Consider the following 14,152-nt stretch of genomic DNA (forward strand, 5'->3'; position numbering starts at 1 on the left):
AGAACCATTCGCCTCAACATCCTATATGTTTTCCATCTAGAATAGGGGTGTCAAAGTAATTTTGCCTTGGGGGCCACATATCCATAGTTTTTGGAATTTTCGATGCTCTCGACTGTCTAGCTTTCATTTCTGTGATTATTATCCAGCTGGACACAATAAAGAGATTGTATGAATGTAGGTCCATTCTCATTTCTATACAGTTTCCAGTTGATTTTAGTCATTTTAAGGTATATTGAGTGTGTTCCCTCCCTAACACAATCTAACTGATCTAAAAGTATGTTTGTCAAAATACCGATGGTATTATAGTTTGTTGCCTAATGAACACAACTATGGAGATCATTTACACAGATGTTGGTTGGACTGGAGGAGAATAATGAACAATTGATTGGGAGTGGAAATCGTGGGGCCTGTGTGTGTGTGTGTATACGCGCTGCTAGGAATGCTGGGTATTAATAGACCAGTAGGACACAGCCCCAGTCAGAACATCAGCAAAGGAGAAACAGATACAAATATCTCATTGTAAGAAAAGACTGTCTCAGTCACCTTCACCAATGTGATTAATCACAGTAATGACATGGGTTGTCATGAAAAGTTCAATAGATTTTATTGTTTGAAGAAATTTGAGGGCATCAGCACAGTAGATCACTGAAGATTCAGAATACTCATAATAATGTAGATTTTTCAGAATACCCATGAGAACAAAATTATTCAGTTCATTTCTGAGTGAGAAGACAATTCCCTTATGGAACTTTCATACTTCCAAAAATACTTGTTTGACTATAAATGCCCATTGAAATGATCATGGCATGACAACAGAGTGGTTGCTGAATACACAATTAGACAGAAGAAGCGAAGAATGCAAAGAAAATGAGGTATTCTTAGTGTCATCACAACTAAACAAATTGAAGAGGGTCGTGTCACTTGCAGATACAGTCATGAAAAATTACCTGTAAAAAAAGAATATTTAAGGTATTTTACAAAGTCAAACTCAAGAGGTTGGAATTACGTGTAAGGCACAGGTTTGCAAGTCCTACTTATTTGCTCATCAGACCATGGAGAAATGTGCTGATTGAAATAATTGCCAGTGTTCAGTCACTGCTTTGATTCCTGGAGCACTCTCTCCTCCAGCTCAGCGTAACGCCTCAACAGGGGAGCAAACACCTGAAACAAAAAAGACAAAAAAATCCCAGTGAGAACCTAAATGTTCTATATAAACAAAAATGAATTGAATATCAATTTCATTAGCGCTATGTGGTAAAGTGATCAGCGGACAATGTGGTAAAGTGATCAGCGGACAATGTGGTAAAGTGATCAGCGGACAATGTGGTAAAGTGATCAGCGGACAATGCTGAATAAAACTCTTCTACAGATACCATTTCAGAACTACTTTTGAACTTCTAAACCCGACCCTAAGTGCCCTGTTTACTGGCACAGATATTTCTTATTCACATAGTCCTTTCCTTTCTGTGAAAAGAGTAAGTATATCGTGGATGTGTAACCAGATCAGATCAGCATGGCTCGTCTCAACTCAGTAGTGTGAAAAGTGGTATATGGTTGAATGTATAACTAGCCAGCCCAGTATAAGTTAGCTCGGCTCAGAGGTATGAAAAGGCTACCAGACCGTAGAGTTTTTTTTAGGTCTGAAAAGTAGTACAAATAAAGTGGTTTGCCAGCACAGAGGCCAGAAAATTGGGTTATTTTCTCCCCCTGTGGTGAATGGACACGCATGGTTGAGTGGTTAAGAGCAGGGCAAAGCAGCAGACGCCGAGCCAGGATGGCCTTTCTTCTGAAAATACACTGTGGACACCATCAGTCATTTTGCTTTGAAAAGTCACAGTCAGCCAGGACACTGTTTGTCTGCCCTTAGAACCATGTGTGTGTGTGTGTGTGTGTGTGTGTGTGTGTGTGTGTGTGTGTGTGTGTGTGTGTGTGGGGGGGTTACTATCCTTATGGGGACCAGAAGTCCTCACAAGGATAGTAAAACAAGGACAATACTGACAAGTGGGGACAAAAAGGCTTTTTTAGGCTTAGAGGTTAGGTTTAGTGTTAGGGTTACAATTAGGGTAAGGGTTAGTGTTTGGGTTACAATTAGGGTTAGAATTACTGTTAGGATTAGAGGTTAGGTTTAGTGTTAGGGTTACAATTAGGGTTAGAATTACTGTTAGGATTAGAGGTTAGGTTTAGTGTTAGGGTTACAATTAGGGTTAGTGTTAGGGTTACAATTAGGGTAAGGGTTAGTGTTTGGGTTACAATTAGGGTTAGAATTACTGTTAGGATTAGAGGTTAGGTTTAGTGTTAGGGTTACAATTAGGGTTAGTGTTTGGGTTACAATTAGGGTTAGAATTACTGTTAGGATTAGAGGTTAGGTTTAGTGTTAGGGTTACAATTAGGGTAAGGGTTAGTGTTTGGGTTACAATTAGGGTTAGAATTACTGTTAGGATTAGAGGTTAGGTTTAGTGTTAGGGTTACAATTAGGGTTAGTGTTTGGGTTACAATTAGGGTTAGAATTACTGTTAGGATTAGAGGTTAGGTTTAGTGTTAGGGTTACAATTAGGGTAAGGGTTAGTGTTTGGGTTACAATTAGGGTTAGAATTACTGTTAGGATTAGAGGTTAGGTTTAGTGTTAGGGTTACAATTAGGGTTAGTGTTAGGGTTACAATTAGGGTTAGAATTACTGTTAGGATTAGAGGTTAGGTTTAGTGTTAGGGTTCCAATTAGGGTAAGGGTTAGTGTTAGGGTTTACAATTAGGGTTAGAATTACTGTTAGGATTAAAGGTTAGGTTTAGTGTTAGGGTTACAATTAGGGTAAGGGTAAGTGTTAGGGTTACAGTAAGGGTTAGTGTTAGGGTTAGAATTACTGTTAGGATTAGAGGTTAGGTTTAGTGTTAGGGTTATAATTAGGGTAAGGGTAAGGGTTAGTGTTAGAATTAGGGTAAGGGTTAGTGTTAGGGTTTACAATTAGGGTTAGAATTACTGTTAGGATTAGAGGTTAGGTTTAGGAGTTTATTTTTAGGGGTTAGGGTTTGGGGGTTGAGGTTAGGTTAGGTTTAGGGAAAATAGGAATTTTAATGGGAATCAATTGTTTGGTCTCCACAAAGATAGTTAAACAAATGTATGTGCGCGTGCGTACAGTGAGAAGAATATTGATATTGATTGAGTCTTCAACTCCAGTCTGAAACCTTTTTATTTCACATCCATTAGACTCTCCTGGTCCTCTCTATCCCCCTGACTCCATTTCCCTGGTCCTCTATATCACCCTGACTCCATTTCCCTGGTCCTGCCTAACCCCCTGACTCCATTTCCCTGGTCCTCTCTATCCCCCTGACACCATTTCCCTGGTCCTCTCTATCCCCCTGACTCCATTTCCCTGGTCCTCTCTATCACCCTGACTCAATTTCCCTGGTCCTGCCTAACCCCCTGACTCCATTTCCCTGGTCCTCTCTATCCCCCTGACACCATTTCCCTGGTCCTCTCTATCCCCCTGACTCCATTTCCCTGGTCCTCTATATCACCCTGACTCCATTTCCCTGGTCCTGCCTAACCCCCTGACTCCATTTCCCTGGTCCTGCCTAATACCCTGACTCCATTTCCTTGGTCCTCACTATCCCCCTGACTCCATTTCCCTGGTCCTCTCTATCCCCCTGACTCCATTTCCCTGGTCCTCTCTATCTTTATCTGTTTCTGCTATCCTCAGAGTTTCTACTCTCTCCTTTCTCTTGCTTGCTGTCTGCCATACCCCTGCCCCCTTTCACACTGCTCCAGCCCTCTACCTCCAATGACCCCCCCCCCCATCTCTACCCGCCCCTCTCCCTTCCTCTGTGGAGTGTTGGCTCTAGGCCAGAGCTCCATGGTGCCACAGCGTATCATGCCAGAGCAGGGTGGCTAATCACACCAGTGTCAGCAGTTGGCCGGGGCCACCATGCACCAACGCTGTGCAATGCTCAGGAAATTAGATTGACATAACACTGCTGGAGGGAGTGTGTGCACGCGTGTGTGGTAGCACACAAAATTTTCTCTCTGCCCCATGGTGAAATGTGTAGAATTGCAGCAAACTTGCTTTAAAACTGCAACATTTTCTCCACTCTTCATGGCGAAGGTTGTAGAATTGCAGGAAATGAACCTCTGACTGCATGTGTGTGTATGGATGTGGGTATGCAGATTGTTTTGAGGCCCCCACCCCAATCAAAGTTGCCCATCCATGGACTAGGCTTTTAAACAAAAAGATGTAGGGGTAGATCAGCTTTAATATTGTGGATAGACTGTACCTTCCATCATTTCCAATACCCCACACATTTTGGGGTAAATATACAGTACCAGTCAAAAGCTTGGACACACCTGCTCATTAAAGGGTTTCCCTTTATTTTTTTACTATTTTCTACATGGCAGAATAATAGTGAAGACATTAAAACTATGAAACAACACACATAGAATCATGTAGTAACCAAAAAAGTATTAAACAAATCTAAATATATTTTACATTTGAGATTCTCCAAATAGCAACCCTTTGCCTTGATGACAACTTTGCACACGCTTGGCATTCCCTTAACCAGCTTCATGAGGTAGTCACCTGGAATGCATTTCAATTAATAGGTGTGCCTTGTTAAAGTTAATTTGTGCTATTTCTTTCCTTCTTAATGCGTTTGACCTAATCAGTTGTGTTGTGACAAGGTAGGGGTGGTATACAGAAGATATATATAGTTTTAAACCAACAAGACCCTTCCTAGAACTGGCCGCCCAGCCAATCTGTGCAATGGTCACTCACTCTGACAGAGCTCTAGAGTTCCTCTGTGGAGATGGGAGAACCTTCCAGAAGGACAACCATCTCCGCATAATGTATCACTAGCCACTTTAAACAATGTCACTTTATTTAATGTTTACATACCCTACATTACTCATCTCATATGTATATACTGTACTCTATACCATCTACTGCATCTTGCCTATGCCGTTCGGCCATGGCTCATCCATGTATTTTTATGTACATATTCTTATTTATTCCTTTACACTTGTGTGTGTATAAGGTAGTTGTTGTGAAATTGTTAGATTACTTGTTCGATATTACTGCATGGTCGGAACTAGAAGCACAAGCATTTCTCTACACTCGTATTAACATCTGCTAACCATGTGTATGTGACAAATAAAATTTGATTCAGATATCGTGCACCAGCTGTTATTTACAAAAATACATAGTCCGCCACCCCTTGTCTTACTAGACGCTGCTGTTCTATCCTGCCGGGGCAGCGTATAACCAGTCAGCTGTATGTCGTCGTTCAGCCACGACTCTGTGAAACATAAGATATTACAGTTTTGAATGTCCTGTTGGTAGTTTAATCTTCCGGGTAGATCATCAATTTTATTCTCCAAAGATTGCACGTTTGCTAGCAGAAGTGGGGGTTTATTCGATTGCCTACAAATTCTCAGAAGGCAGCCCACCCTTTGGCCCCTTTTTCTCTGCTTCCTCTTCACACAAATCATGGGGATCTGGGCTGGTTCCTGAGAAAGCAGTATATCACTCGGGTCGGACTCGTCAGAATCGTTAAAGGAAAAAAATAATTCTGACAGTCCGTGGTGAGCAGTCCTGATGTCCAAAAGTTATTTTCGGTCATAAGAGACGTAGCGGCAACATTATGTACAAAATGAGTTACAAACAACGCAAATAAATGAACAAAAAAACACAATCGGTTGGGGACACGTAAAACGTCAGCCTTCTTCTCCGGAGCCATAGTTACTTCTCCTGAGTCTATAGAGATTGCATTGCGGGAGAGTATATTTTGGGGAAAAAAGGAGGGGTGAAAGATATTTTCCTCTGCCAGCCTGTGCCCCATCCCTAAGAAAATAGCTTTCTGCCCCCTTGACACCATCCATTAATGTTGTGCTCTGGCAATAGCAGTCTATCCCTGGGGGGCATACTAACAGAATTGTGTTGTATTGTACATGTCAACAGCACACTTAATTTGGAAAGTGTATTAGACATTTAGTATAAACTACAGTGTCCGTGGTGGTTGGTTTTTCTATCCTTGTGGGGACCTAAAATCCACAAAAGTTCCCACAAGGACAGTAAAACAAGGAAAATGTTCCCTCGTGGAGACATTTCCAATGACCCCATGAGCTTAGGGGTTAGATTTAGGGTTAAAATGAGGGGTTAGTGGTTAGGTTTAAGGTTATGGGTTAGGCTTAGGTTAAATAGGATTTTGAATAGAAATCAATTTTAGGTCCCCCGAGGATAGAAGAACAAAATGTGTGTGTGTGTGTGTGTGTAAGGTAAACACCAATTAAAGAACCCTCTGAATAGTGTAGTCTCTGCTGACCTCTGACAATCTCTATGAAGGGAGATAAAGACCCAGCGTTTCCACAGCAACAACACACCAATGCCCCAGAGGACAGTGGGAAGTGTGGTACACTAACACTCCTCTCCATTTGGCAGTGTAGTCCCTTCTATGGGCCACATCAATCAGGTCTCAGAGAGAAATCTCAGAGAGGCCTATGCACATCCATGATTTCTTATGTCGATAAAAAGGACCGAAAGTATTAGGCTAAAAAAGGGATATTCACACACTGATTTATGCTCTCAATAAACTGTGAAGGTTTATTTCAAAAGCTGTGTTAGCTATCTGTTAGCCTACAAATCCCTGACCAGAACTGACATTGTACAACATCAGCATGCTAGCAGTTAACATTAAGAAACACAAGGCTTTGTAATCATTCAATTCCTTTTTATAGTTTAGTAAAACTGTCCAGGGTGCTGTAAAATTAGTCTAAAACCTCTGCTTTTCCCAGCCACACCATGTAGCTAAGGAGCAGTTGTTAATATGGAGGGGGGATGTTCGACGGGTTTGCATAAAAGTGCAATGAACAGTAATCCGGCATGTCTGATTCCTGCCATCTCCTTAATAGGTTGCCGCCGCCGCCCTGACAGCTAAACGTATTCCCGCCCAACAGGGGCTGACACGTGATCTGCCATGAATTCCCACCGGGGCCTAGCAAATATAGAGCATTCTAATATCACACACAAACACATAGTGCTCCTCGGTCCCTCAGACCACATTCAAAGATTAGCTGCCGAGAAGCTAGAACAAAAGGCACACTTCAGAGAAGCAGCGCCGTTGTTAATGTATTGTGAAACCGACTGAGACAACATCACTTTAAAGCTCAATAGGTAGGCTATAGTGACGTGAAAGTGATTGAAAGGTCTATTAACAACACAAAGCTACTGTACATAAAGTACATCATGTACTCTCCATACAGTACATGAATGTCCCTGGTTCTTTCAACCTGTAAGGCAGCTGTAGGAACTTTCCTGAAATGCAGAAAATGTAAAACTTGTAGTGTATTTGAGGTTTTAAAAGGCTTCTGAAGGTTGTAATTTCCACTTAAATGTTTCTGATTTGATTTTCCCTTACGAAAAAGTCCTACAAAAATATCCAAATAATAATTCACATTTCCTGTTACTTCAGGATTATTTTTTCCAGCTGTAGCAAAATGGCTCAAATTAAGACCCTACACCTGTACAGGTCCAGAGCTCATCTTCTGCAGACAATGAAAGAGATGAGGTCAAAACAACTGTGTCTTTCAAAGCAGTCATGTTCTATCTTTAGGAATACAAACAATATTGTGTGTGTGTGTAATGTTCAGTAACCTCGGCCCATTGAGGGACGAAGAGGAGAAACAACATGTATGACTTTCAGCTCATTCAGAACATATACTAGACTACTGTGTATAGGAACATAACAGACCAGGCAACAACACACTTTATTTTTTGATTGGTGGCCAATTAATGGAAAATTAACACACATCATTTACATTGCTGTCTCATTACGAAGAACATCGTCATTCACTGGGTGTGAAATGGGTCCCACACGCTGTCTCGCAAAACAGTATAATAATCAAAGGCATCTAAATTTATAGCGCTGCAGGAGGAAACCCTGTTCGATGTGCTACATCACGCATGTAATAAGCAGTTGTGAAATTTCTCATTGTTATTTATGAAGTATACTGAATTATTTAAAGGTACATCATGAGAAAAACCTGCAAAACATCTCCTCACTAATACTGGTATCATCTTAAGAAACCCAGCCAGTTTCGTAGCTAAATGTATCTTATACGTTCCTTTTGTAAAATATTTTAAATACATGCATTTTTCATGTGATATAAATGCATTATAAAAAGTGTATTTATATCTCATATGGTGTTGTCAGTTTGTAATGACAGAAAGGTACACATTTGATATCAACTTTGAAATCAATCGCAGTCTAATTTGACCACTGTTTGCATCCCATACACACAAAACATTAGGACTGATATCTAATATGCATATATGTTGTTATTCATGCCTTCGCCATTAGAATTACGAGCATCTCTTCAGGACTGGGTGATAACAGAGATATTCAACATGTCAGTAATTCCAGAGAAATTCAACATGCCAAAGATATGAGAGATATTAGACATGTCAAACCGTCTTCCTTCTTCTGGGACCCCAAATCATACCAGTTGCCATGTTAATGTGCCTTTGTTGTGGTGGGTAATGTCGGATTTTAGGAGGGAGGTAGGCACTAAGCTTTTTCCTCCCAGAATCCTTCACAATGAGACAATTGTTGAACTGTGATGTTTCTGTCAAACTCCAAATTAAGAAACAGCAAGCGGCCCACATCGTTACTGTCTCTCTTTCACACAGCCTACATAGACGACCTTGAGAGAAGGGAAGGGAAGGGGGGGAGAAGTGAGTGATTGCGGGAATAAAGACAAAAGCTAAAAAAATATGAAGATGTTTGCCATTAAGCTGTCGTAGTCCTAGCTCATGAATATTTATCAAGGTTGAAGTTTAAGCCCACATTTGGAACATCTCTCTTTAAAAGCGTTTTTTCCCCCTTCTCCTCACTACTTGTTTCATTGTTGACATAATAGTACTGTCAATCTGATGTGCTCTGAAGGACACACCTGCTAGGAGAAGGCTTTTATGCCAAAATATTTTTGAAGAACCACCAAATACTCAGCAAAAAACATAACTGAGAAGGAGCGTGACTCTTGACTAGGGTTGCAAAGGGTCGAAACTTTCTGGCAAATTTCCAGAAATTTTCCGTAAATTTTCCATGGGAAGTTAAGCCCTGGAATTTGGGTAATTTTGCTTAAATTCATCAAAAAAGGTTAGCTTTTAACAGTGAACCTTTTGTGGGATACACATAAGGCAATTCTAGGTATTGTGGTTTATTAAACTATCCCCAATTCAATGGAATTGCAACCCTCTGCATGCAAAGTGCATTCTTCCTTCACATGTGCAATTCACTCTTCCATCACATGTACAGCTGATTCTCAAGATCTTGCACACTAATGAGATGCTATCGAGCCCACACTACTACACTGTCTGAGCCAAGGACTACATGCTTTCTGGTAAGTTTTGATTACAATACTGGGTGGGGTGAATATATCTTATATGACATACATTATTTTTTATTTTTTGTTAACTAGTAAATAGTAGCCTACAGCAAAGTGTGTTTATATCATTTCTAACTTGTTAACAATTTCTGCTAGATACTTATTGCTACCATGTGGGTTTTAGCTAGCTTGAGCCTGATAACTGAGGAGTGTTAATTCACCTGCTTCCATACGTTTCATTTTAAAACTTTTATCTTACAAAGCAGTTGTTTAATCTAACTGCTTAACTACTTATCTGTACATGGAATTGTATTTGTTTAAAAAAAAAAAAATTCCCCACTAATTACAGGAAAATGCCACGGGCACTATCTGATGTGTGGAGACATTTCACTGCAGCTAATGTAGAAGGAAAAGCTGTGTACATTTGCAAATACTGTGCCAAATCATATGTGAAGAATGCAGCAAAGATGCAGAATCATCTGGCCATGTGCAGAAAGTTCCCCCAGCGCTCACAACAAGCAACCTCTGACAAAAGTCCTATTTAGTTCTATTTCAGGAGAAAATGATGAATCAGACACTTTATCGATAGCAACAGCTATTGGTCCTCCTGGAATCAGAAGTTTTTTTGACTCAATGGAGGAACGTAGTCAGAGAAATGCTGATGAATGTCTTGCTCGAGCTGTGTATGCAACTGGCAAAGGCTTTGGAAGAGATTTTGGAATGTTCTTCACCCAGCATACACCCCTCCAATCAGACATGTTTTATCTACTCATTTGCTGGATGCAGAGTTCAACAGAGTTCAAGTGAAGGTCAAGCAAATAATAGAGAAAGCAGACTGTATTGCAATCACCTCTGATGGGTGGTCAGATTTTTGTGAACAAGGAATAATTAAACTACTTCATCTCCACACCTCAACCAGTATTCCACAAGAGCGCAGACACAAGGGACAACAAACACACCAGTCTCTACATTACAGATGAGCTGAAGGCAGTCATCAATGACCTTGAACCACAGACGGTATTTGCACTAGTGACAGACAATGCTGCGAACATGAAGGCTGCTTGATCTAAAGTGGAGGAGTCCTACCCTCACGTCACACCCATTGGCCGTGCTGCTCATGCATTGAATCTGCTCCTCAAGGTCATCATAGCACTGAAAACAATGGATATACTCTACTAGAGAGCCAAGGAAATGGTTAAGTATGTGAAGGGTCATCAAGTTATAGCAGCAATCTACCTCACCAAGCAAAGTGAGAATAATAAGAGCTCCACATTGAAGCTGCCCAGCAACTTCCGTTGGGGTGGTGTTGTCATCATGTTTAACAGTCTCCTGGAGGGGAAGGAGTCTCTCCAAGAAATGGCCATATCAATATGGACAGCCCCATCAAGAGGATCCTCCTGGATTATGAATTTTGGAGAAAGTGGTAAGCAGCCTAAAACCTATAGCAGTAGCCATTGCACGAATTGAGGGAGACAATGCCATCCTGTCTGATGTTCAGACTCTGCTTGCAGATGTAAGAGAATAAATCCGTACTGCCCTGCACACTTCACTGTTGCTCAAAGCAGAGGAAACTGCAGTTCTGAAATACATCAAAAAGACTTCTGCCTGAAGCCCATACACGCCGCAGTGTACATGTTGGCCCCAAAGTATGCTAGCAAGAGCATCCTGTCTGGTGCAGAGATCAACAAGGCCTATGGTGTCATCACTACTGTGTCTCGCCACTTTGGCCTGGACGAGGGCAAGGTTCTTGGCAGTCTGAAGAAGTACACTTCCAAGCAAGGGCTCTGGGATGGAGATGCAATATGGCAGTCGTGCCAACATATCTCATCAGCCACCTGGTGGAAGGGACTTTGTGGATCTGAGGCTCTTTACCTTGTTGCCTCCATCATCCTCCAAATCCCACCAACATCAGCCGCATCAGAGCACAACTGGTCCTTGTTTGGGAACACACACACCAGAGCATGCAACAGGCTGACCAATACAAGGGTTGAAAAATTGGCCCATCCGGGCAAATTTTAGGCTTTTTGAGCCTGACAACAAGCCATCCTCAACAAGGTTTGAAAGTGACAGTGAAGATGAGGCCTCAGAGTCTGATGTTCAAGAGGTGGACATTGAGGAGTTCCAGGGAGAAAACATGGAAGCCTGAGAGGAAGACAACCAAAGCTGTCGTTTATAGACTATCATTTTACGTATGTTGAAATGTTTTTGGGAGATGCGATGGATCATTGGGGATCATTCGATATTCCCTTTCTTTTGTTTGTTCAGTGAACTCATTTAATTAAAGTTCAATTCTTAACTAAATTGTTTTTTCTATTGGTAGGACTTAATTGCAAATTATTATGTGTACTTATGATAAGGTAAAATGTTTCTGTTTGTCTCCATATGATATGTTAAATATATCCAATGCAAAAACATCTACATTTAAAAGGTATTACTATTAATTTGCATATATTTGTGTTAATTACCATATATTCTCATTCGTTCCCATATATTCCCGTTAACTACTGACACCAACTTCTTGTGACTCTGAGGAAGTCCAAATATGGACACCGTACGTACAACTACAACCCTGACTGTTGATGTTGCTTCTTAACAAAACCAGTACATTTCATAACATTGTGACAACTGTCAATCATCCCAGGATCCTCTTCTTTTAAGCCTAGACAATGTTAATTAACTAGACATACAGTGCTCCCACATCCCTTATCCCATAATTAAACCCTTACAGAGGCTAAAAGAGCACAACTTAACTTACTTCCACGTCAGAGGAACCTGTTCCCCCCGGGACATTGTGCTGCTGTGTAATGCTTTGTGAACTGTACACACACACACACACACACACACACACACACACACACACACACACACACACACACACACACACACACACACACACACACACACACACACACACACACACACACACACACACACACACACACACACACACACACACACACACACACACGTCATCTATAGATATGTGCGGTGGGTTTTTCTAATGGGTACTGCCTGCTATATACCTTCACCTCATAGGAAGAACTTGTTCACCTCAACACACTCCTGCTGTGCTTCATTAATTGTGAGCACAGGCACACACAGATATACACACAAGCACACACATACTAACTCTCTACACTATGTGCGCATGTGTTCTCTCTTGAGCCTTATGGTTTTGTCCTAGACATATATAGGTTTCCATGCCTATGATATGTTCATATGTCAAATAAATGATGAACTCTTGTGCAATGTGAATAGTGAGTGAGCTGCTCTCACAATGTAAAGAAGGATGATCTGTGAGTACATTTTCCTCGTATAGAAATTACAGTCTCAATAAGAGCATGAAAACACCATTGTGTCAAAAATGGCCATTCCTACACGGGGAGATCAACCTATATACCTCAGTTGACCCTCGAGTCAATTTCAGTGGCCTCGTGGAAATCGAATTAGCATAATAACAATATTCCCATCAAAATGTGTCAGTTTAAGATGGATATCAGTTTTTGCATGGGCTGCGCCTCAATCCACCACATCTGCCAATTGCGGCATCTGCATTGGAAGGTGGCCGAGATACAGCGGTATTTGTCAGACCATGAGACATCCAGGAAATCAGTCTTCACACAAAAACATCTGTAGTGTTTGTACTGACTGGCTTTCACACTATTATGACCTCTCTATGGAAAGGTTTTGCTCTTTTATGCCCACAACCCTCACATGACTCACCGTTACCAGTAAAAAATATAAATGAATGGAAGTATATATGTAAGTAGTTAAGTACCTAAAAAAAGGGGGTAAATATGTGTGAAAAAAATAGAAATAGTTACTAATACTGTCACGGTTTTCTGTACGTGAAAGAGAGTCGGACCAAAATGCGGCGTGTCTATTGCGATCCATGTTTAATAAAACTGAAGTAAACACGAATCAATATGAAAAAACAAACAATACTCCAAAACCAAAACAGCCTAATACTGGTGCAAACTAACACACGACAGACCTAAGGACAATCACCCACAACCCCCAACACCAACACCAAACAGGCTACCTAAATATGGTTCCCAATCAGAGACAATGACTAACACCTGCCTCTGATTGAGAACCATATCAGGCCAAACACAGAAACAGACAAACGAGACACACAACATAGAATGCCCACTCAGATCACACCCTGACCAAACAAAACATATAAACATACAAAGCAAACTATGGTCAGGGTGTGACAAATACAAATATCTTTCTTATATCTCTAAAACCTACAGTTGAAGTCAGAAGTTTACATACACCTTAGCCAAATACATTTAAACTCAGTTTTTCACAACTCCTGACATTTAATCCTAGTAAAAATTCCCTGTGTAAGGTCAGTTAGGATCACCACTTTATTTTAAGAATGTGAAATGTCAGAATAATAGTAGAGAGAATGATTTACTTCAGCTTTTGTTTGACATTCCCAGTGGGTCAGAAGTTTACATAAACTCAATTTGTATTTGGTAGCATTGCCTTTAAATTGTTTAAAAGCCTCCCCCTTTTTCTTCTAAACATAACAATGGTCATTATGGCCAAACAGTTCTATTTTTGTTTCATCAGACCAGAGTAAAAAGTACAATATTTGTCCCCATGTGCAGTTGAAAACCGTAGTCTGGCTTTTATATGGCGGTTTTGGAGCAGTGGCTTCTTCCTTGCTGAGCAGCCTTTCAGGTTATGTCGATTATAGGACTTGTTTAACTGTGGATATAGATACTTTTGTACCTGTTTCCTCCAGTATCTTCACATGATCCTTTAATGTTGT

The 14,152-nt window shown here is 40.8% G+C and overlaps 1 protein-coding gene across 2 annotated transcripts in view; it reads right to left on the minus strand.

Moving 5' to 3' along the window:
• Nucleotides 1-587: 587 nt before the first annotated feature.
• Nucleotides 588-14,152, minus strand: part of xylb (xylulokinase homolog (H. influenzae)) — a 58,985-nt gene continuing 45,420 nt past the window's right edge. Inside the window, exons 19-20 of one of the 2 annotated variants that reach the window (XR_010452022.1) lie at nucleotides 1,035-1,161; nucleotides 588-947 (exon numbers count right to left, since the gene is read on the minus strand). Coding sequence is in view for 1 of the 2 variants with exons in the window: in XM_064941473.1 (XP_064797545.1) it covers nucleotides 1,093-1,161 (69 nt within the window). In the remaining variant the exon portion in view is untranslated. Of the gene's footprint in view, nucleotides 1,162-14,152 lie in introns of both variants that reach the window. The other variant, XM_064941473.1, reaches the window with a different exon arrangement.

This window comes from Oncorhynchus masou, chromosome 28 (assembly GCF_036934945.1).
Source record: "Oncorhynchus masou masou isolate Uvic2021 chromosome 28, UVic_Omas_1.1, whole genome shotgun sequence".
Taxonomy (NCBI): domain Eukaryota; kingdom Metazoa; phylum Chordata; class Actinopteri; order Salmoniformes; family Salmonidae; genus Oncorhynchus; species Oncorhynchus masou.